Here is a 22958-nt window from a genome sequence, read left to right as displayed (position 1 = left end):
AGGGAACCTACTTTTTTACTCTTTGACTGGTTGATAATACATCACTTGGGATAAAGTCATGATCCCTTGGAGATCATTGTTCTAGAAAAGAGGGAGATAACTAGAAAGGGTTCTTGGAACAAAATTAGTAGAACTAAGATAAGGAGGTTAACTAAGAAAATTAAAAATTTGAACCAAATATCTCTCATAAGGCCCTGATACCCAATACATTTAGGTAAATAATAGAAATGAGACCAAAAGTCATTTATCTATATTGATACATGTTGAAAGAAACAATCTGGTTCAAAAAAGGGAATTGCTAACTACTAAAAGCCAGGGGAAATATTGCTCCAGATAACTAATAATAAGAGAAGTGAAAATCCAAATATCATCTTCAATTCACTAAACCAAAGTGCCAGCTCTCTTTTCTTTTGGGCTCATTGACATGTATATGTTAAATGTGTAAGGCGGTATATAGCAATCAGTATTTCTATTCAACAATCAAAATAAAAAAATTTTAAGAAACAGAAAGAAAAATCACATTTACTAAATGTCAGAGTGATTGAACTAGATGACATCCAAGGCTTCTTCCAGATTTGACATTCTATGATTCTAAGAACATTTTAAAACAAGAAAGTATATGGGATGTGACTATATGACTATGATGACCCAAGAAAATAATTGAGTCCCTTTTTTTTAATGGATAATAGCATTTATTTAACACTTTAAGGTTTACAAGGGGCTTTGCATAAATTATTTCATAAATGGTCATTTTGATTATTTTAATAATAAGCATCTTATTTCTAGGTGTATGAAAAGTATACTTGAATTTAACAGACTTTTATGACTATGTTAATATGATTTTTTCTGTCTTATAGATCAAGAAATAGAGACCAGCCAGTCCCTTCTGCCTTAGAACTCTCAGCTCCTTTATCTTTGAAGTACAGAAATGATTCTACCTCCCCTGGGGGTGGAGTTAAAATTTTTTTGAGTTCCATAACAAAAAGTCCCTGAGCATTGTAGACAATTTCTTTCTTTGTGTTTTCTGGTAAATGGAGAAATTCAATCTCTTAGCTGAAGGGCAGAGCCAGATGTTTCTCTTTTCTGCTCAAATCATATCTAGAGACCTTAACGTTGGATCTTTCAAGGAGAGAACATAGAATTTCATAACTGCTCTTGAATTATGGGACCTGAGATAGAGAACTGAAAAGAACCTCAAAGATCACCTGGTCAGTCCTTTCATTTAGCAGATGAAGAGAATGGGACCTAGAGAGGTCAAGTGATTCAATGTCACACAGGTAGTAACTAGAAAAGTCAGAATTTATGTCCTGATTCCAAATATTTCCATTAAACCATGGCCTGCCCATTCCACTTCTTTAGGAGCTTCTTGTCCTCTTGATTTCTCAAACTCTTGAAATTTGACTTCTGACCTCATCACTCAACTGAAATGGCTCTTTCCAATTTTACCAATGACATATTAGTTACCAATTTTGATGGGTTAATTTTTGATTCTATGGTATTTGATATTGTTGAATGACTCTTCTTCTACTTGTCCTGTTATTATATTACTATCTCCTAGTTTTCCTCCTACCCCCTCTTTTGATCAGTTTCTAGCTGATTTTGTTTAAGCATTGTTTTTGTTTTAATATCTGTTCATAAGAGTATCTCAGAACTTTGTCTTGGGTTTCTTCTTTCTATACATTCCCTTTCAATAATCTCAGCAACTCTCATGGATTCAACTATTGTGTCTACACATTTGCTTCCTAGATCTATATATTCTACTCTATTCTGTCTTCTGAATTCCATTCCCACATTTCCAACTGTCTCTTGGTGATCTTTACCTTGGTGTTCCATAGGCGTTTCAAACTCACCTTGTTCCAAACAGGACCTGATCCCTTTTTCCCACTGGTCAGTTTTACCTAAGATCTACAATTTGTTGAGGGGCCTATGCCAGACTTTATTCTCCTCCTGGCCTTGTTTCTTACTTCAAGATTTTAAAATCATGCTTTTGCTACTACTACCTCATCCTATAAATTCTCCAGTGCCTGTGATCTCTTCTCCTTGGAACCATCTCTGTGGCCTTTTCATCTGACATATTCCTCTGTAAGGCCCTTTTCCCTTTTGGGGCCTCCATTTTTTGGAGGGGACCCAATCAGTCTTCATTCCTTTGCAGGACCTATTATCCACTTCTAGACTCAGAACTATGCCCTCTTCTTGGATTCTTCATTTATGTGTTGTTTTTCCTGCATTAGAAAGTCAGCTCCTCGAGGAAGAGGGAATTACCTTTTTTTTCACATTTAGTTGTATTTTCATTGCTTATCACAGTGTTCTTCACATAATAAGCACTTACATATTTGTTTTGTTCCCTCCTTCCATTATATTTTCCCCAATTCCCTTTGTCTCCTTAATGCCCTCATTTCTGTCAAGGGCACCATCATCCTTCCAGTAATTCCTGACTTTTCCTGTCCTCTACTCTCTCATATCCAAACAGTTCCCAACTGTTGCTGATTACCATCTCCACAATATACCTTGTTTCCTTATCTCCACTCACCCAACTTAAACTTACATGGACTCATATAATTACAATGCCAGCTCAGGCCAACTTTCAGTTAGACTATTATAATAATGGAGAAGAGTCAAGAAGCCTTTGTTAAGCACCTACTATGTGTTAGATACTATACCAAGAGCTTTACAAATATTTTATTTGATTTCCACAAATATGTGCGATTAGGAAATAAATACATTATTATTCCCACTTTACAGTAAGGAAACTGAAGCAGACAGAATTTAGATGACTTCCTCAGGATCACACAGTTAGGTCTCATGTTGGATTAGAACTCTTCTTCCTTGATTAACTTAAGTCTTTACCATGTTATCTAATTGTCTTCTCTGCTTCTATTCACTCAATTTCCCAACCTATGTATCACAGAGCTTCCAAAATAATATCCCAAAGATTTGGTTTTATCATATCACTCATCTGCTCAAAAATTCCAGTGGCTTCTTTTTCCCTTTCAAATAAAATTGACCCCCCACACCCAAACTCTTCACAATCTTGGCTTCCTTTGACTCTAGTGCTCATTGCTTTCCTTAACATACTCTATGGTCTAGTTAGATTGGCCTGCTTACTATTGTTCTTTCTATACAACATTCCCTCTCCCACTTCTGGATTTTTAAAATAGGTTGTCCCTATTTCTGGAAATCTCTCTCTCTTCTCTACCTCTTGGCATCAGTGGTTTGTTTCAATTGTTTCTAGATTCAAATGGCACCTTTTACAGTAAGCCTATGTATAATGCAGTGCCTAGTTCACTTCATCCAGAAATTACTTTGTAGATTATTCATATTTAACTTTCTAATACATATTGTTTCATTCCATGGAATGTAAACTCCTTGAGGTCACTGTCCATTTAGCATTTTTCTTTCATAATGAGTATCTAGCACGACTCCAGGTATGGAATTGGTACTTGATGCATGCTTGTGTAAATGAATGGCTGGTGGGCCATCTGTCAATGTGAAGATGCAGGGCTGGAGTTTGCTACTAGACTCCTCTACAGGTCTGGGATAGCATATATTGAGTATGAGTTGCCTATATCCAAATTACACACATGTGCACACATCTCTGTCTATATTTATATATTATTGTATATGTACATTTCTCTATCTATTTATCTATCTGTCTGTCTTTCTGTCTATTCACCTATATTTCTTTCTTTCTTTCTTTCTTTCTTTCTTTCTTTCTTTCTTTCTTTCTTTCTTTCTTTCTTTCTTTCTTTCTTTCTTTCTTTCTTTCTTTCTTTCTTTCTTTCTTTCTTTCTTTCTTTCTTTCTTTCTTTCTTTCTTTCTTTCTTTCTTTCTTTCTTTCTTTCTTTCTTTCTTTCTTTCTTTCTTTCTTTCTTTCTTCTTATCTATCTATCTATCTATCTATCTATCTATCTATCTATCTATCTATCTATCTATCTGTCTGTATTTTAGTAGATACATTGACCTGGATGAAGAGGAAAATGCAAACCTGTTGTCAGGAAGTGATTATAGATTCCCACATATCAATTAAGGGCACAGACTTGACACCCTCATAGGAAAGATCTCTGTTTTAATGTGAGTGCCACAGAGGAAATTTCTATTACTTTGCTGCTAAATCATTCAGTCCTCATTTTTAATTATTTTAATCTGCCTTCCCTGCAGAAGAGCTATTAGTCAGAATATATTTAGAACATTTTTGACTGTCAAGGTATTTGTTAAATTATCACAGAGGCTTGGTATGCACATTTTGCATTCATTTTCAGAACCTCAATGTTTCCTAGCTCCCTTTGAGGGAGACTATCTAATTTGTCTATCTATTTATCTAACTTTGAAAAAAAGTATTTAAGTCTGGGTTAAACCATTTATATATGTTTCACCCTCTCTGGTATGTTTCTAGACTGTATATTTGCTGCCCTCCCACCTCCCCCCCCCCATGCCTGGAATATATACTCTTCCCTCTTCTCTGCCCCTTAGATTGCCTAGATTACTAGGGAGCTCAACTCAGATGTTACCTCCTATGTGAGGCCTTTCCTGTTCCCCTCAGCTGCTGGTGCCTCCCTCCTGAAATGACCTAGTATTTTTTCCCATGTATTTGTGTTTATGTGTGTTGTCTCCACCAACAGAATGTAATAATCTCTTTGAAGAGAGGGACTATTTTGTCTATATCCCCAATGCATAGTACAGAGCCTGACCCATATTAGGTGATTAATAAATGCTTGTTAATTTATATAAATATGTCAGATATAGATCAAGAGGAGGAAAGGACCTCAGGAGCCATCTAGTTTAGCACTCTTGCTATATCAATAAGAAAACTAAGATCCATGACTTGCTCAAGTTTGCAGAGGTAGGAATTCAAAGCAAAACCCTATGGCAAAGCCATTGGACAACACTGTCTCTTCTCTTTTGATAGGAATTTTGGCTCTTTTGAATGACAAGATTCAATTTTAGCCTGCATGACTCATCCCTTCCCACCTCTAAAGCAGGCAGGGTGATTATTGTTCAGTTTATTTTGACTTTTGGATGAGCTCTTAAATACTGGTCCTAAATAAGCATTAAATATTATCATATTTAGCTTCAATATCTCTATTGAAATGTCAGTGTAATGCTGTGCTGAACATAATTAGCTTACCATGATTTGGGGAAAAATGGGGTTTTTCATGAAATGAGACATCTCTGTTTTCCCTTTCCTCACAGGATGGGAGCTAGGGATGAGATACCTCTAGGATCCTATTTGCTTTTTGAATATGTGAATTCTCTGTCTCTGTCTTTGTTTCTGTTTCTGTTTCTGCTTCTACTCTCTCTCTGTCTCTTTCTCTCTGTCTCTGTCTCTCTCTTGCTGATCCCCTGTTACTTTTCTTTCTTTTTCTCTCCTTTTCCTTTTCCTTTTTCTTTCTCATTCTCTCCTCTCTACCATCTGTCTCTCTATAAGTATAAGATATATTTAGTATATATAATTTACATGCGTTGTCACTGTTGAGTAATTTTCAGTAATGTTTGACTCTTTGTGACCCCATTTGAGGTTTTCTTGGCAAAGATACTGGAATAGTTTTTCATGTTGTTGAAAAAAATTGAGTCAAATAGCCTCAAATGACTTATGTAGGGTCACACAGCTAGTAAATGTCTGGGGCCAGATTTGAACTATAGAATATGAGAATCTTTGACTCTAGGCCTGGCCCTCTTATCCATGGCACTACCATATTTTATACACACATATACTATTTTTAAGCTCGACTCCCTCATCATATTTTAGGTTGAATAAGGCAAAGACTCACCTCTAAACTTTTAAATTCCTCACAAAATTTTATTTTGGTGCTTGAAGTAATATTCACTCCATTGCTCTATTTATCCTTTCCTTTTCTTTCATCCCTTCATCTAACCTGGGCCAACATTTGCAATTTTTTCTTCTTACCATCTCTATTTCTTCTCTTCCTATCTACTCATATTAAAACTATTTGACCAGCTCTTCACCAATGCATTCCTAGACATTGAAAGTCTTATAATAGTTCTTCCTGATTCTAATTTCTTCTCCTTCAATCCATCTTGCACATTACCACCAGACTAGTTTTTTTTTTTAATTTATAGCTCCACTCGTTGTGTGATCCTGAAGAAGTAACTTGACCCCCATCACCTTGCTCTAACCACTCTTCTGCCTTGGAACCAATATATAGTTTTGATTCTAAGATGGAAGATAAGGATTAAAAAAATATACCTACACAGGGGTTGTGGTGGGAAAAAATACCACTGAGAATCAGGAAACTTGTATTTTAGCTCAGTTGCTTTCAGCATCCATCTCTAAGACACTGGGCAACATTTAACCCTCTTTTGCCTGTTTTCTCATCTGTAAAATGAAGGGATTCGAATTGGTTGTTCCCTAAGGTCTCTTTTAGTTCTAAAATTCTATGGTTCTACAATTTGGTGTCATTCCTTTGTTTGGAAACTTTAAATGGCTTACTTTCTACAGGATAAAAACCAAGTTTTCCATCTTAATACTTATGACCTTCTAAAATTGGACCTCACTTTTCCTTTTCAATATTTTAATTTCTTACAACTTCCCAACACAAGCTCTCTACTAAAGTCAGGCAGGCTACTTCCCCATTATTCCAACACTATATAGAAAGATGGACCTAGAGTGAGGAAGGCATGAGTTCAACTTTAGCTACAGACACTAGGTAAATGATCCTGGGCAAGTCATTTAACTTCTGCTTTATTTTTTTTCAATTATAAAATGGGAATAAAAATCAGCACCTACTTTTCAGGGTTATTGTGAAGATTAAATAAAAAAATGTAAAGCATTTGGCACAGACCCTGGCACATAAGTAGGTTGCAGATAGATCCATGTTGTCTTCTTTCACACATCTCACTGGGTTTGGTCTACCTCTTCCCTCTCTTCTTCTCCCTAGAAAAATATTGCTTTCAGTGCTCAGATTAAGTCCTGCTTTTATAAAGCTTTAATGAAATAAACTTCTAATATATTGATGGCAGCTAAGTGTGCAGTGAATAGACCATTGGATCTGGGATCAGGAAGATGTGAGTTCAGGTCTGGTTTCAGACACTTATTAGCTATGTGGCTCTGGGCAAGCCATTTCACTTTGTTGCCTCAGTTTCCTCATCTGTAAAATGACCCAGAGGAGGAAATCATCTTTGCCAAGAAAACTCCAAAGGGGGTCATGAAGAGTCAGACACAACTGAAATGACTGAACAACTAATATATTAGAAATATGATACAGTGAAGTTTCATTGAGAAAGAAAGTTTTAAAACAAATAATATCTTGCAGTATAGAATAAAAATAGTATGCCACATTAAGGGTCAGGAAACCTATAATTTTATATTTAAAGTGGTATTTTTTGGAATGGGATTTGACCTATAATTCTTATTGGCTTTAAGGCTCTGAATCAGTTAACACACCTACATGAATAATACTTATATCTAACATTTATACCCTTAACATTATACACACGCTATCTTCCTTGATCATCTCAATAACTCTGTGAGGCAGATTCTTTTGTTATCTGAATCTTACAGATAAGAAAACTGAGACTGAGAAAAGCTAAGTAACTTGTTCAGTGTTATACAATTAGTAATTGAGGCAGGACTTCTGACCCCCAAGTTTAGCACTCAACCCACCCCATCACCTAGCTGCCAAGGACATTAATTTTCTCCATTTCTTTGTCTTCATTTCTTTCTAGAGACAGAAGCAGTCTCTTTGCTTGAATAGTTCCCTTCTCTAGTTACTGCATCTCTTTCCAAAGAAAGCCTGTGGCATACCTGTCAACTTGCTTTTGACACTCAAGATAAACCCTAAACCATTCTGGGAATAAGCTAACTGTAAGGGAGTGTGACCAATGGATCAGATTAACCAGAAAACAGGCCAATTTAGCTTATAATTTTACACACACACACACACACACACACATACATACACACATGAATATTGGAAAGATATAAGCATATATATATATATATATATATATATATATATATATTTCTATAATTGAGAGGAGCCAGGAAAATCATTTCTACAAGTTCTACCCAACCTAGTGCCATTGAATAAGTTAAATGATAGAAATAATAGCTCAGAACTCTGGAATTCTTCAGGATGGAATCTATTAAGTGTAACATGACAGGCTTTCTTTCTCTTTTAGAATTATAAAGTATGTGAAACTCTGAAATAGCCACATCTATAGCTTTCCTAATTTCAGGATTTCCAGCTAATTTTGAATGATTTAATTTTACCCATCTCATTTATGTTCATTTTAAAGTAATTTTCTTATCTGAGATAATTTCATTTCCAGATTAGTTGGCCTCGATGTCAATGTGTAAGTCCCATTACTATTAATTTATCTATTCATCTAGTAATGAGTTACATGTGGGCATAAAGGGAAGCATATGCCCTGGGGAATAATTTAATTACAGTGATAATAATAGTATTTTGTACCTATATTCTATTTATGGTGTTTTTCTTTCTTTTTTAATGTGCATTTCATATATGATTGATCTTTCTAAAGTTATTTCAACTTTCTGAGTCAAAGGTGCGTCCCAAGTATTCTAAAGGGTCAGGATATTTCACAGTCTAATAAATATACAAACTTAAAGTAAAAATAAAGAAAAAAGAAAAAATGTAACTATGCTTGTGTTTGTTTCACTGGAATTTTTTAAGCCTGCCCTTTGGATGAAAAATCATACCTTGGATTTCTTTAAGAACCATATAAGAGACAAGAAAAAAGGATAATAATCTTGCAGAGGAGAGAGAAAATAGAGGCCTGCTGCCTAAATACAGGAAGGCAAAAGGGATTTCAAAGTCTTGTTCTCAAAAGAAAATTGCACTGGATAATAAAAGTCCTTGTCAGAAGGTAAGATTTGCTGCTCATAACTTTAATTTTTTAGAGATTCTATAGAACTTGTTACTACTTCAAATCATAAAAAATTCAGACTGTTAACAAAAGGTACTTCTTTCCTGCAGTCAGGTCAACTGCCTGAATTCTAGAAGCCAGGGCATAGCTTTCCATAAAGACATTGTTACAGACAAGGTATAAGAAGGTTTACTCTTTACAGCAGAGAAAGGTCTGTCATTTAATGCCACAAAGAATTGAAACTTATATGTGAGTCTTCATTGTGATGAAGAATTAAAACAAAGCAGAAGCAGATTTTAATGGGAAGATCACTGGACTAGTGGGGGGAGGTGTCAAGAGACTTGGGTGATAGTGTAAGATCTACAAACTGGTCATTTGAATTTGGACAATATTCTAAACCTATCTGAGTTACTCTTTCTTCAATTGTAAACTTAAAAGGTTGAACTAGAGATATTATACAGTCTCCTTCCAATTTGATGATTCCAAGTTGTTGTTTTTTTAATTAAGTAGAGGATATTTTATTTTAAAGGACAAGTTAATTCACTTAGGGTAGAGTGCTTAAGATTGGAGGAAAATTACTTTGACAATCAAATATCTAATGAAAACATTTGTTATAACTATCTTTCAGAAAAATACACAGATAAGGAAGTTGGCTTACCTCTACCATTCCTATTTTTCCATCATCATTTTGTCCATATTGATCCACAAAACTTTTCATTTCAGGTGATAAATCCTAAAAATAGTTAAAATGATCAGTTATTCTTTAGAAATTCACAGTTACTTTATGTTTTAATCTTTATGACTTGGCACAAAAATACTCAGAATTGATAATATTTAGTATATGCTTTATTAAATATGTTTTTGGAAGTGGAAGAGACTGGACTGATAGAGAATTGCTATAGATTTCAATGTTAACATGTTAAGGAAGTGTGGTATGATGGATAGAGAACAGGCCTTGGAGTTAAGATTTGCTTTCAAGTCCTCACTCATACTGGATACAATCAAAGATAATTCAAAAGTGTAATCCAATGTAAACTCATCTAACTTCTCAGAGTTGAAGACAACTTTCTCAAATAGTAAATTTCAGAGAAGTTGGCAATCTGCACCAGTGTAAGGAGTTTCCCACACTGATAAAATCCCAAGTCCAAATAAACAAAAAAAGGTTATACTCATGGTTGCCAGTTTCCAAAGCTGTTTCTCAGATTTATCTACCATTCCTAGATTTGAAAACTTATTGAAAAATGTAGAAATATTGATTCTAACACTAGAAAATATTTTATATAGTATTTTAAGTTTTGCAAGGTTTCCACCTTCCTTTGATTTTCATAACAATCATATTACAAAATTAGTTATATATTTTTTCAGGCAAGGAATATGAATTAAATGACTTGTCCATGGTCAGGTAACTAATAATTGCCAGAGGTGGGAATCAAACTTGTTTCTACCAGTTTCAAGTATAACATTCTTTCCATCACTATATTGCCTATTCTAAGGTATTCAGCACATTTAAATAGAAAATACAGACTCTTAATGTGTGGAGAGACAATGTATATGCAGAAATCATTAGATTCAGAACCAAAAGTTTTGAATTCTGACTCTATTATTTATTAATAATAATTTGTAACCCTTGGTTACAAATTACAAATTGGTTACAAAAACCTGTGTAACCCTTGGTAGGTTGTCTAACCTCTTTAAGTCTCTATGTTTTTCCTTGTAAAATTGAAAGTTTAGATGAAATGTGGATTTCTTCTATAATCTCCATGATTTTCATATTACTTTTTTATAACTATATCTACCTTTAACTCCACTATTTGATTTATCAGTTTCCTTATTGAAATAGCTTATTTAAAATGTTGATATCATTAATAAGCTTTTTTTAAATTTGGGAGAAATTAGAAACTGGAATGTTAAAGAAAATCCCCCTTTTAAAGAAAGTTAGGAATGTTTGCAGCAAGGAAGAAGTCATATAGATAGATTACTTATCTTTTATGTAAGAGGAATATGTACCTGAACCCCAAATGTTTAACTGATAATTTCATTTGAGGCAGGCCAGAGCTAAGATCTGGGGTAACATTTTTCAACTTGCTGATGACATTTAGTTCTTAGAACTTTGTCTAGCAATATCAATTTCTTTAATTTTAATTTAATTTAATTTTAAACACTTACCTTCTGTCTTGGAATCAATACCATGTATTAGTTCTAAGACAAAAGAGTGATCAACTTTAGGCACTGGAGGTTAAGGGACTTCCCCAGGGTTACACAGCTGGGAAGTGTCTGAGGTTAGATTTGAACCTAGGACCTCCCGACTCTAGGCCTGGCTCTCAATCCACTGAGCCACCCAGCTTCCCCCTAGCAATATATCAAGAAGTATTTTCCAATATTCAGTTGTTTTCAACTTATCTCACTAGAAAATTCCATGCTTTGATTATTTTAATAATTTTGAGATAGTGCAGGGTTGGATTTGAAGTCAGAGAATTTGGGTTTAAATCTTAGTTCTGCCAATTCCTCTCTATATGATTTAGAGCAAATTCCCCAAACTTCAGTTCCCTTATTTATAAAATGAGGGGAGTTTGAGTAGTTGATCTCTAACGGCCTTTGTAGCTCTAAATCTAAATCTATAATACTATCAGTTTGGCTAGGAAAAAGAAAGCTCATTTGTTTGGTCATTCTTTGGTTTGGTTTTTCCATACATCCTGTAAGTCATGATAGCTCTCTAAAACTGAGGTTACATGCAGTCATCTTAGAGTCTGAATATAGGCTAGCAGTGAAGAAGCTGACTTTGTCCACATAGTTCTATAACATGGCCCACTTATGTAGCTAACTAGGGCCAAATAAACTCTATTTCACTAACTGAAGCCTATTTTAAATAGGTCACCATGTACTAATATTTTACTCTGTAGCTTTGGGGAAATCAATTAGCCTCAGTTTTCTGATAAATGAGATGAATGTGGCAAGTCTTAACTTTTACCCAAATTGATGGGAAAATCAATAAGTTAATATAATTTATATTCAGGCTAATTATTATTATTGAGTTGGTAGTATTACAAAGTCAATTTTGATTCAGTATATATCTCTTTTATTAGAAGTGAGATAATAAAGCAATTGAAAATCAAATACATTATTCCAGCTTTATTGATTACCTATAATCAACAATATGTAATTATTTAAATTTACATGAAAGAAAAAATGTCAAAAAGTGAAATGAAACAGCTCACAAACTGGGATTTCTGGTAATATAGAACTCTTAAGTTTTTATGTCATTCAATTTGCAAATTTAATTTCCCCAGAGCAGTAAAAGTTAAATTAGCATTTGGGAAAACAGAATTAGTGTTCAATGATTGTTAGTAACAGATTTGTAATTAGGAATATGAACTCATTGGACAAGAATTATAGCCAAATACATGTTTTACAGAGTGTACAGCACAGAGCAATAATACACAAACTTTGTCATCATAACTGGATCATAAATTCTATTAAAATTGGTTAGCTAAGTGCCAATTTTTTCATGAAATACTAAACTTAAAACATTTACTTAGCTATTATATTTGATTGTGGACCATAATTAATAGAAATAAAACATCTAAGAGTTCATGAATACAAGCAAATTTCCAAGTCTTAGGGACCTTTGATATTCTAAAGCAGGATTGAAATGACTTCAGTTTTTAGATTGTGTCTTCTGGTGTTTCCATACTGGAAAAAGACATGAGATTTTTAAAAGTAGAATTCAGTGAGGCAGTATATGTCAAATAGGCCTCTGAAAATATAAGCTTCCAATTCTGGAAAAATTATTTAGATCAGAAAACTCCAATAATATAGATGCATAATCCAGAAAAAAGGCCCAGGGATCATTATATCAGGTAATTTAAGTAATCTCTTGATAATGCTCAAGTTTTATATTGTGGGATTATTTGCTTTGACAGAATATTCCAGAGACATTGTCTTGACAAAGGGGAAAAATAAGCACTAACCACTTGTAAAATATAATATAATAGTCAGTTACAATCTATAAAAAGATAGAAATGTGATAGTGGGAGGAAAGTAAGAATAATCTGTAAGGATTTTTAAAAATATTACTTGGTGAATATTTGAACTTCAAAAAGACAACATGAGCTTTAAAGCATCAAATTTACTTCTAGAAAATCAGGTTTATTTTTAAAAATAGTAAATATTTATTTGTATATTTAAGGATTTCAACTTTTACACAATTGACTCCAATATTGTCATTCTTTGTTATTATGGAAAAATTGAATTTTAACAACAGCCTAACTTTAAGTACATATATTTTTTAAAAAATGAGGAACAGAACAATTTTCATTACTGCAGAAATAAATGCCAGAGATAAACTGAGCTGCAATAGAAGCAGTTGAATTTATTCACATAATAATTTATTTTGTTTCTCTCTGTCTCTGTCTCTGTCTCTCTTTGGGCAGGATGACAAAGATGGAAAAGAGAAAGATGTTTTCAAATTTTAAGAAATATTGAATCTGGAAAAAGCAGTCCTTATGGAATTATTTGATTTTAAATACAGTTGATACATGACTTCTACAATCATCATTTTATGATTAAGACCTCCATGGGATTGATATAAACTAATATATATCATATGTAGATGTTTGTTATAAATTCACAGGAATAGGGATTGGAGACAAAAATCCAGAAAGGGTCATTCTTTTGTAAATGTAAATTAATTATCCCAAACATTTTTTCCTACTGAAATATAATATATTAATGAAATATATAACCTGTTTTTTTCTTTACATAACTACCTCTTCAGCTTAAGAGCATTTCCTTTCATGTGAATGCACATTCTAGTTGGATTCTGGTTGTGAACCCCAACCCCCCACATTTACATGTTGTCTAGATAACAAAATAATTCCTCTTTTGTTTAATAACATCTTAAACATGAGTATTCACTGGCAATTCTCGAAATGCTAGTATTGATACTAACAATCATAAGGCCACTATCCATTCTCATATAATCTCATTTCTCATAGCTTTAACTTTTGTATTACTCTTTTACAAAGAGATGTGAAAACCCTTCCCAACTAAATTTTTGTTCACTGTTGCGATGGATATTGCTTAGTTTTTTCTCCTGGAGATGGTGGAAGACAACACTCCCCTCCCCCCCACTTTTCTCTATCTAACTCAAGGAACAGTACCTATTGCCACATAGAAAACTGCAGATCTATTTCCTGACCACCAAGGGGCAGAAACAGATTTCTGCCCCCTTCACTTTCCACTAAGAAAGCAGAGTTAAAGATTAGCTCAACCGGCTAACTCCCTGTTACAGGTGCAAAAGGATCAGAGACTAGCAGTTCTTTCTTCCCATTGAGAGGGTTTTATATCACAAGTTCAAAGTATATGATTTTAAAGCACTTATATTTCAGCCAATAGTTTTCCACCTTCTACAAAGTGACTTTTTAAAAAAGGTATTTGGAAAACACCCTATTTTCAAATAGTGAAGAAGCCTTTAGATGTAAATTTAGTTGAAAAATAGTTACTGCCATTAGCTCTTTCACACGGATGTATGGCTTCGTTTTTTTTTAAAGTGGTGAAAGTATATATTTTTCTTTTTTAGGAATGTCACGGATGTTTAACTAGATGAAGGAAAAAAAAACCTAGGCAACAAAAACAACCTCAGATTTTAAAGAACTGAACCTACCAATCCAGCCTTCTTCCGTGCCTGCTGCAGCTCCTGGATCAAGTTCTGTAGCTCCTTACCTTCCAGGTAACCACTTCCTGCAAATAACAAAGACATTTCGCTTGTATTCCTGAGTTTTCCCTTCAACTCTCAGCTTAATTTTGTGTGTGTGTGTGTGTGTGTGTGTGTGTGTGTGTGTGTGTGTGTGTGTGTGTGTGCTCGTAAGCGCGGGAGGTGGAGTGGGGTGTGCGGGCGTGTGCTGGTCAGAAAGAACATTTTCGGTCCCTAAATTTATAAGGAACGTAGGCACCAGGGCACATTTATAGCTCTTAAAGATGGTTAAGGACAAGCAGAGTATTTCTCAGGCTTAAGGCAGAAGGTATTCAAACTTTAATCCACACGAAGGGGTGCCAAAAGGCTTGAGACTCTGAAAGCAGACATAGAGCCCGGCAGAGAACATAGCCACCTACTCCCCAAACTGAAGGTTCTTTTTAGAGAGATTTCCCCCGACTAGCAAAGCTATTGTGAAGGCAAAAGTTTTGCAATTACATTAAAACAACAACAACAAACAACCACATCCAAACACACCTCAGACAAAAGCAGTACAAACTTTTGGACTATTTATACAGCCAGTACTGGCAGTGGTGAAGTTAGAGATACTAGAACTGCACATCAGAGGAGCAAGGGAGCAACTTGAGACAGTAAAAAACTAACAGAAAAGATAGTCACCATCAACGTCGAAATGGAGCCAGATCTCGAAAAACTGTGAGGCTGTGATCAGGGATGCTTGCAGGTGGGACTCTGCCATTGTATCTATGATCTCTGTGTGTGCCTGTATGTATGTGTATGTGTGTGATAAACGAGTGTGTATGAGTGAGGGAGTGTGTGTGTGTGTGTCTGTGTTTGTGTGTGTGTGTCTGCGTATCTGTGTGTCAGCGTGGATGGGTGGGTGTGAGTGAAAGAGCAAGTGGCTGGTTATAAGAGAACTGGATCCTGGAACTGCCGGGCGCTGTCCACGGTGCTGCTCAAGTCTTTCGGTTGTGATCCAGATTCTCTCCACAGCACTCTCAGCACAGGGCTCTCTGAATTTATCAGGACAGCCTCGAGCCCAGCCACGCCTCCTCTAGCCTTCCATCCATCCCTCTCCCCTCATATCCCCGCCTCTTGTTCCTTCTCTCTTCCCCTCCCCTACAGTTTGCTTCCTTTTCTTCACATCCAAGCAAAGCTATGTGTTTGGTGTGACAGGAATCATCAGGTGGTGGGAGACCCTGCCTAAAGGCTGGGCTCAGAGAACTTGGGTTTCCTTTTTAAATTTCCCCTGCCTAAAAATCAAAGCTAAAATTCATTAATACATACAAAATAAAAGTACCTGATAAAGTTCTCTCTCTCTCTCTCTCTCTCTCTCTCTCTCTCTCTCTCTCTCTCTCTCTCTCTCTCTCTCTCTTACTTAAAAAAGAAAAGAAAACAAGTTGGTCAGGAGTTTTGTTGTAGTGATAGTGGTGATTATTTGGTTTAAATCAGTGATCTCAATGGTTTAGAAAACTCTCCAGAAGTTAGCACAGTGCTTGGCACATAGTATGTGATTAATAAATGTTTATTGATTAAGGTTTACAAAGTCTCATAACACAATGTGAGGTAGGCAATGCAAATATTATTAACATCCTCATTTGAAAAACTCTCCTGGGGGCAGCTAGGTAGTTCAGTGGATTAAGAGTCAGGTCCAGTGATGGGAGGTCTTGGGTTCAAATGTGGCCTCAGACACTTCCTAACAGTGTGACCCTGGGCAAATCACTTAAACCCCATTGCCTAGCCCTTACCACTCTTCTGTCTTGGAACCAATACACAGTATTGATTGCAAGAAGAAGGTAAGGGTTTTAAAAAAAACCCTCCCTCTTACCCTTTTTCCTTTCCTGAGAATGTAAGCAATCTGATATAGATTTTACATATGCAATAATGCCAAGAATTTTTCCATTTAATATGATTTCATATAGTGTTTGTATAGGTCGTGCTTTCCACTTTAGGGGGTGATTCCTCACCTTGATATATTGGAATAAGACTTTTTACAATCTAGTATCAGTTTCCTTCCAAATTAATGGATAAAAAAGTATTTATTAAGCATTGACCATATGCCAGGAATTACACTAAGTCCTGATGATACAAATGCAAATAAAATAAAACATAGAGTCCTTGCCCTCAAAAAGCTAGCAGAAGATAGCACATAAAGGGAAACTGGCAAGGGGTTGGGTATGGCTTGGAAGGGGCAAGATGATTTAGTTATGGGCAAAATGAGGTGAAAGCTCACCAGTCAGAGCCAAGGAGACAGAAGTAAAGTCCAAGTTATAGTAGGAGTAGGAAAAGGAGGATGACCAGTATGCAGATGGCATGGTTTGGAAATAGTTAAGAAGTATCATATTTGGTTTTTGCAATATTAATTCATATACCCCTTTGCTTTTCTATTTTCAAATAAACTGTGATATTGACCATTCCAGGTCTATCTCAACCATTCTACTCTTTTTATTATTCTATTATTCTATTTACAACATCACTCTTTCCCATTCTTTGGCCATTGAAATTCTGTCCATCTTTCAAAAACAAGTTTAAGTACAGTAAAGCTATATGAAGCTTTCTCTGACATCTCCAAGCCCCAAATGTTTTTTGATCATAATTATCATGGGGCATTATGTGTACTTCTGTTATTTTATGAACAATGAATTTTATATTATATATACATATATATATATATATATTGATGTAGCATTTTAAATCCCCTTTCTAAATTGCAAATTCCTAGAATGTAAGAATTGTCATATTTCTCTGTTTCCCTCGTTGATAAGTATAGTGCATTGAATATTGTAGGGAAATGGCAATTTCATTCATTTATTGAAGGTAAAAGTGGAGTTATAGTTGGAAAATTCCATTAATAAGATAATAACTGAAAGGAAGTTTCAGGAAACTCTAAGTTACCTATTGGTATTAGTGGAAGAAAATTCCTACTAAGGAATATGCTTACAACGTGAATTGTTATTTTAAAAAATTACAAATGAAATATCCACTTCAATGATATTTGGTCCTAGTAATTCCTTTGAAAGTAGGAGGCCAACTTGTTATTTTTTCCAATTACCATTTATGAACATCTCTAATTAAAAGCTGACAAAGGTATGGCATATAAAAATGAAGTATCAAATCTTGTCAGTATTGATTTGATATTAAGTCTCTAAGTCCTCTCATTTTTCTTGTGTAAAGGTGGTAGTATGCATCAATTTCTGTCTTTGGGAGATGTGACTAAGTGGGTAACACTGAAAGTTTTTTTTTAAATTAGGCCCCCTTTAACTTTGCAATATTTCATTAGTTTTCTAACTCCAGTCTCTTTCCCTCAGATCAAAGCTACATATAGAACTGCCAGAATAATATTCCTAAATTACCAATATGATTATGTCTCTCCACTGTTTAAAGTCTTCTGGAGTTTTTATAGTGTCTACTAAAAGAAGTTTAAGAGCTTGGAATTCAAGGTTCTCCATCTTCTGCTTCTCTCATATCTCAATGACTTCCCTATGTATATTCAAAATCTCACCAAATTAAGCTGTTCTATTTCTTGAACATAATCTATACATCTTTCCACCTTTATTTATGTTGCTTGTACTAACAATAACTATTATCTTTCATCATTATCACTTGTAAAATCTTAAATGCCACTTTGAAGAAGCTTTCCTGCTTCCTCCAGCATATTGTGACCTCTCTCTTTTATTGGAACTATCCCATCCCTCTGAAGCTTTTTTAGGACAGGTCCATGTATTATTCATTTGTTAATTTCTTTTAGTGCAAAATAAAATTCCTTAAAATTATAATGCACAGTAATTATGTGTTGAATGAATAAATAAAAAATGGGAAAGCCAACTTATATGAATACAAACACTTTACAAAAATCTTTGCTACCGGTTTCATCATAGAATCTTCACTAAATTTTTGAAGATTAATAATTTCTGATTTGGAAGGAATTCTTGCTGGCTTGCTTGACACTTGCATACTCATACTGATTGAGGTCAAGTTTAAACTGATATTTTAAAAGATTTATATATAATTGCTATGGGCATTGCCTTCTATTGTACAGGTTAAAACTTCTCATCTTGTGCTAGTTTTGTCTATCAATTTCCACAAATTATCCATACAGGACCTATACAGAAGTTTGAAGTGCTTTGGGGGCATCCAAGTTGAGATCCTCTATCAAGCAAGTAGTTGGAGATATGGATTAAAATTCAGGGGAAAGATATAGATTAGATATACAGCTAGACAAGCCATTTGTGTTGAAATAATAATTGAATCCATGAGACCTAATGAAGTTGATGAGAGTGTGGAGAGAGTTCTGAAGCACATTCACACATGTGGGGGACCATATGGATGATGATACTCTAAAGCAGACTAAGAATTGATTTGCTAGAAAGGAAGAGAACCATTTCAATGTCAGAAGTTTCATTAAAACTAAGAAGAAAAGAGTAAACTGAAAGAGATGGTAGTTAACAGTATAGGATACTGCAATGAAATCAAAATCATTGCTGATCTTAGAACAGTTTCAGTTAAGTGAGGGAAAGGGTCAGAAGTTTTATTTCAAGAGATTTAAAATGTGAGTAGGATAAAGTGGAAACAAGTAGCATAAACAGTATTTTTTTAAACTTTGGCTTTGACAGTCTGAGGGATAGTAGAATCAGATAGTTTTAAAAAATTAATAGTCAAATTTAAATATTTTGTAACAGAGGAGGAACCATTGGATAAGGAGTGATTTAAATGGATGAGAGAGAGAGAGAGAGAGAGAGAGAGAGAGAGAGAGAGAGAGAGAGAGAGAGAGGATATTTAAAGAGTCAAGTTCCTAAAGGCAATGACATCAAGTCCATGCATAAAGTAATGGATGTTGTCAGGCAGGTGGAAGGGGTGAAGTTGATAGAGAAAAATATGAAGGAGCAGGTACCAGCACAAGATGGTAATTTTTACCTAGGAAGCCTATCACTTGGAATCATGAGGATCAGGAGTGCAGGTGTAGGTTTGATAATCATACATCATTACATTTTCATACCCTTTTCAGTCAAAAAGGTGAATTATGATGGAACATGGACCTGTGATTTTATGGGCAATGGGAACCCCCCAGGTAAGGAAACTACTTTGACCAATACAGATAGATGGGCATCTTCGTGGCTCTTAGAGAGTTGCCTAGAGTCCTGAAAACTTAAGCTAACTGTCCAGAGGACACAGTCAGTTTGTGTTAAAGGAAGAATTTGAACCCTGATATTGGCTTTTAGACCACCTCCCCAAAAGCCATTCCATATAATAGCTTGCTCCTTGAATTGGCTTTGAGGGATTTCCACTTCTCAGTCTGATATTTAGTCTAAAGTAGTTGACCTTGCAGGGATATGTAAAGTGGTACAATCTTTTCTTCTTTAATTTATTCTCCTAAGCAGCAGGTGATATGCAAAGTTCTGAGGTCTCTTCCTAGACCAGACTGGAGATTTATGCTGAGATCAACTCTGTTCTGAGATCAGGTCTTTTGAATTATCCTATCTTTGTGCAGAGACCTTGGCTGAGCTACCGCACTATAAAACAGAGACTCTTCATTGAGATGTCTCACTTTTTTCTTTTGGTGAGAAACCAAAACCAGTATTTCTGGCAGTTAAGCCATCGTTAGGCAACATACATTTCCCTCCATAGTCAGCAAACAGTTCTAGGGATGTGGGTTCTTCTCATGTTAAATATTAGTAAATTAGATGCTGGGAATGGTACAGTTTGGACACCTTTACCCCAAGTACATTTTCTTTGTGGAGCTGATTTTTTAGTTTTCTCACAACTATTCTTGTTTCTGTCCTTTTTCAATCTGCAAAATGTCTAGAGCTGAAAGGAACATCTCCTGATATCACCAACAAAGGTTATTTGGATTTGGTTGTTTCTCACAGATACAAAGGAAGGCTCATTTTGCCAGGGAGTATATAGACTAAATTATTTTGTGGTAGTTCTCTGACATCATTCAAAATTGATAATGAATACTTTTGTTTAATGGCAAAAGGGCTAAGCCTTTAAGAGACCAAAAAAGAATTACCCAGGTCAGAAGGTTAGAATATAGTGCTAAGGAAGCCAGTGTTGTGGGCTCTGTGTCTGTGCAAGCTCATTAGCTTCTGCCAGAAAATAACTTTATGATTACCATGATATTCCATATAATAGTCAGTCATTTTACAAATTGGTGCTTTCAGTTATCAAAAAGTATGAGCAGAATATTACAAAGTCACTTACTTTACTGGAAAAACAACTCAATAAGTGTGTTCTATAGACATTGAGTCAGTAATCTCATCTTCTTGTATGTAGGATAACACATGTTCTATCCAAGCTAAATGCCAGAAAAGAATAAGAAAGGTAAATGATTATGGAATAAGAACATAGGGCAAAAGCTGAAAGAGACTTCAGGGACATTCTTGTCAAATCCCCTCATTTTACGGATGAACAAATTCAGATTAAATGACTTAACTTAAGGTTTACAGATAGTAGCCTCACCAGATGGAATTGAACACAAGTTATTTGAATATAGAAATACTCTTTCTACTACACAAAATGGTTAACTTTACTGTTTAACTTTCCTGTCCTTCTGGACCAATATAGGCAACAGGAATGAAGAAAATGAGTACTTCTCAGCTGTATCAACTGCTGAAGAGATAATATGCATTTCTACAATTTCTAATAACTTTATACAAAATGAAATGATCGATTTTAGCTATCCCAGGAATAATAATAAAATGGTATCTTCCATTTGCAAAAAAAATTTTTTTTAACAACCTCGTAGGGCAAATTTTTAGGTGTTTTATTTCAATTTTCTTAACTCCAGGCCTGGTGCTCTAGCTACTGTGCAACCTAGTTGCCCCCCCCCCCCCCATTCTTTCAAGTGAAGATTAGTTGTCTTATTTTCATTTTCCCAAGTCTCAGTGAATTTGAAAGAGTTGCTGGTAACTATCAGGGATAAGATTTGAGTTTAGGTCTAGAACTTTTATCTACTGCACAATGCTATTTTTTATAGAAAAAAATTTTACCCTTAGGTAATTTAGAATTGTTGAAATGCAGTATTATATTTGATTAAAATGTTTTTTTTTTTAAAAGTGATGCTGGTATTTCTGCTCTCTGGTTCATTTCTTTAGAGTGACATTTCAAATAAATCCCTCTCTTAATAAATTGGTCCTGGGTCATTCCTAGAACATGACATATTTTACAAGGTCACTAAAAATGAATAATTTGAAAAAATTCTGAAGAAATATGTATTTGCATATCTTGTAGCTTTAGGAAAATGTTCTCTTTTTTACCCTATTAAATAGTGCTTTTTTGAGAAGAGGGTCTGGAGGGGTAGTGCAAAGAACACTGGTCTTCAACTTTGATGACTTGAAACAATCTCTTAGATTATCCACTAAGCATATGACTGACCAAGTCTCTTTGCCCTTCTGTACCTGTTTCTTTAGTCACAAGATGGGGATATTTATATTTGTATGACTTTCCTTATAGAATTGTTCTGAAGGGAAAACTAGGTGGTTCTGGACTGAGAGCCATGTCTAGAGACAGGAGGTCCTGGGTTCAAATTTGGCCTCAGGCACTTCCTACCTGTATAACCCTGGGTAAATCACTTAACCTCCTTTACCTCACCCTTACTACTCTTCTGCCTTTGCACTAATATCTAGTATTGATTCTAAGATAGAAGGCAAGGGTTAAAAAAAGAAATGTTCTGAAAAAGCACTATACAAATATCATTTAAAATTTTATAATGATCCTGTAGTGTTTACTAACCTTTCACATTTACAATCTTTAAGCAAGTATTCAGATTTAAAAAGTGCTAGGCAGATAAAAAGAACAGAAGAATGAGAGTGAATGAGAAAGATTTTTTCCATAAGATTGGCATTTCTGAAATCAGCACTACAATCCTAGCATTTGTATGACATAACACTAAGGTAAATGGGTTCATACTCCAATGTCATAAAAGAAGACAATTTATATGCAAAAAAGCCCACCAGAATAGCTAAGCCTCATTTCTTATTTTCTTGTTACTCAATTACCAAATTTCCATGTCCATTTAAGTTACCATGTTTCCACTCACTATGTTAAGTGAAAAGCTAGAGGGGAACTTCTTAGGTTCAATGAACACCTATCTTCCATTCAGAAAATAAAGCTCTGTTTTTAATGTTATTGCTTTTAGAGAATGTAATGGCCCAGCCTAGCTCTAGTGCATTGCTCCTTCACCAATAGTGGGGTGCTTAGGCAGGTACACTGATTCTGCTTATGGGGAGACAATTTAGTTGGTTGTAATTTAGTCATTACCATTTAGTAATACTGTGCATTTTGTTATGAAGATTATATTACTGATCTACAATTATTAAGGGCTTGTTATTGGAATTGTTTTTCCATTTGTAAAACAGGGTGTGCACAGGTTTATCCAAATGACACTCTTCTTTGCATTGAT

The 22958-nt window shown here is 34.9% G+C and overlaps 1 protein-coding gene across 1 annotated transcript in view; it reads right to left on the bottom strand.

Moving 5' to 3' along the window:
• Positions 1-15637, bottom strand: part of CALB1 (calbindin 1) — a 36151-nt gene extending 20514 nt beyond the window's left edge. Inside the window, exons 1-3 of the mRNA XM_001368589.5 lie at positions 15218-15637; positions 14510-14586; positions 9506-9580 (exon numbers count right to left, since the gene is read on the bottom strand). Of these exons, the coding sequence (XP_001368626.1) occupies positions 9506-9580; positions 14510-14586; positions 15218-15296 (231 nt within the window). The 5' untranslated portion in view covers positions 15297-15637. The remainder of the gene's footprint in view (positions 1-9505; positions 9581-14509; positions 14587-15217) is intronic.
• Between the last annotated feature and the right edge of the window lie 7321 nt (positions 15638-22958).

This window comes from Monodelphis domestica, chromosome 3 (assembly GCF_027887165.1).
Source record: "Monodelphis domestica isolate mMonDom1 chromosome 3, mMonDom1.pri, whole genome shotgun sequence".
NCBI classification, from domain to species: Eukaryota; Metazoa; Chordata; class Mammalia; order Didelphimorphia; family Didelphidae; genus Monodelphis; species Monodelphis domestica.
Note: the sequence above shows the minus strand (reverse complement) of the source record. Positions and strands in the feature narration are given on the sequence as shown.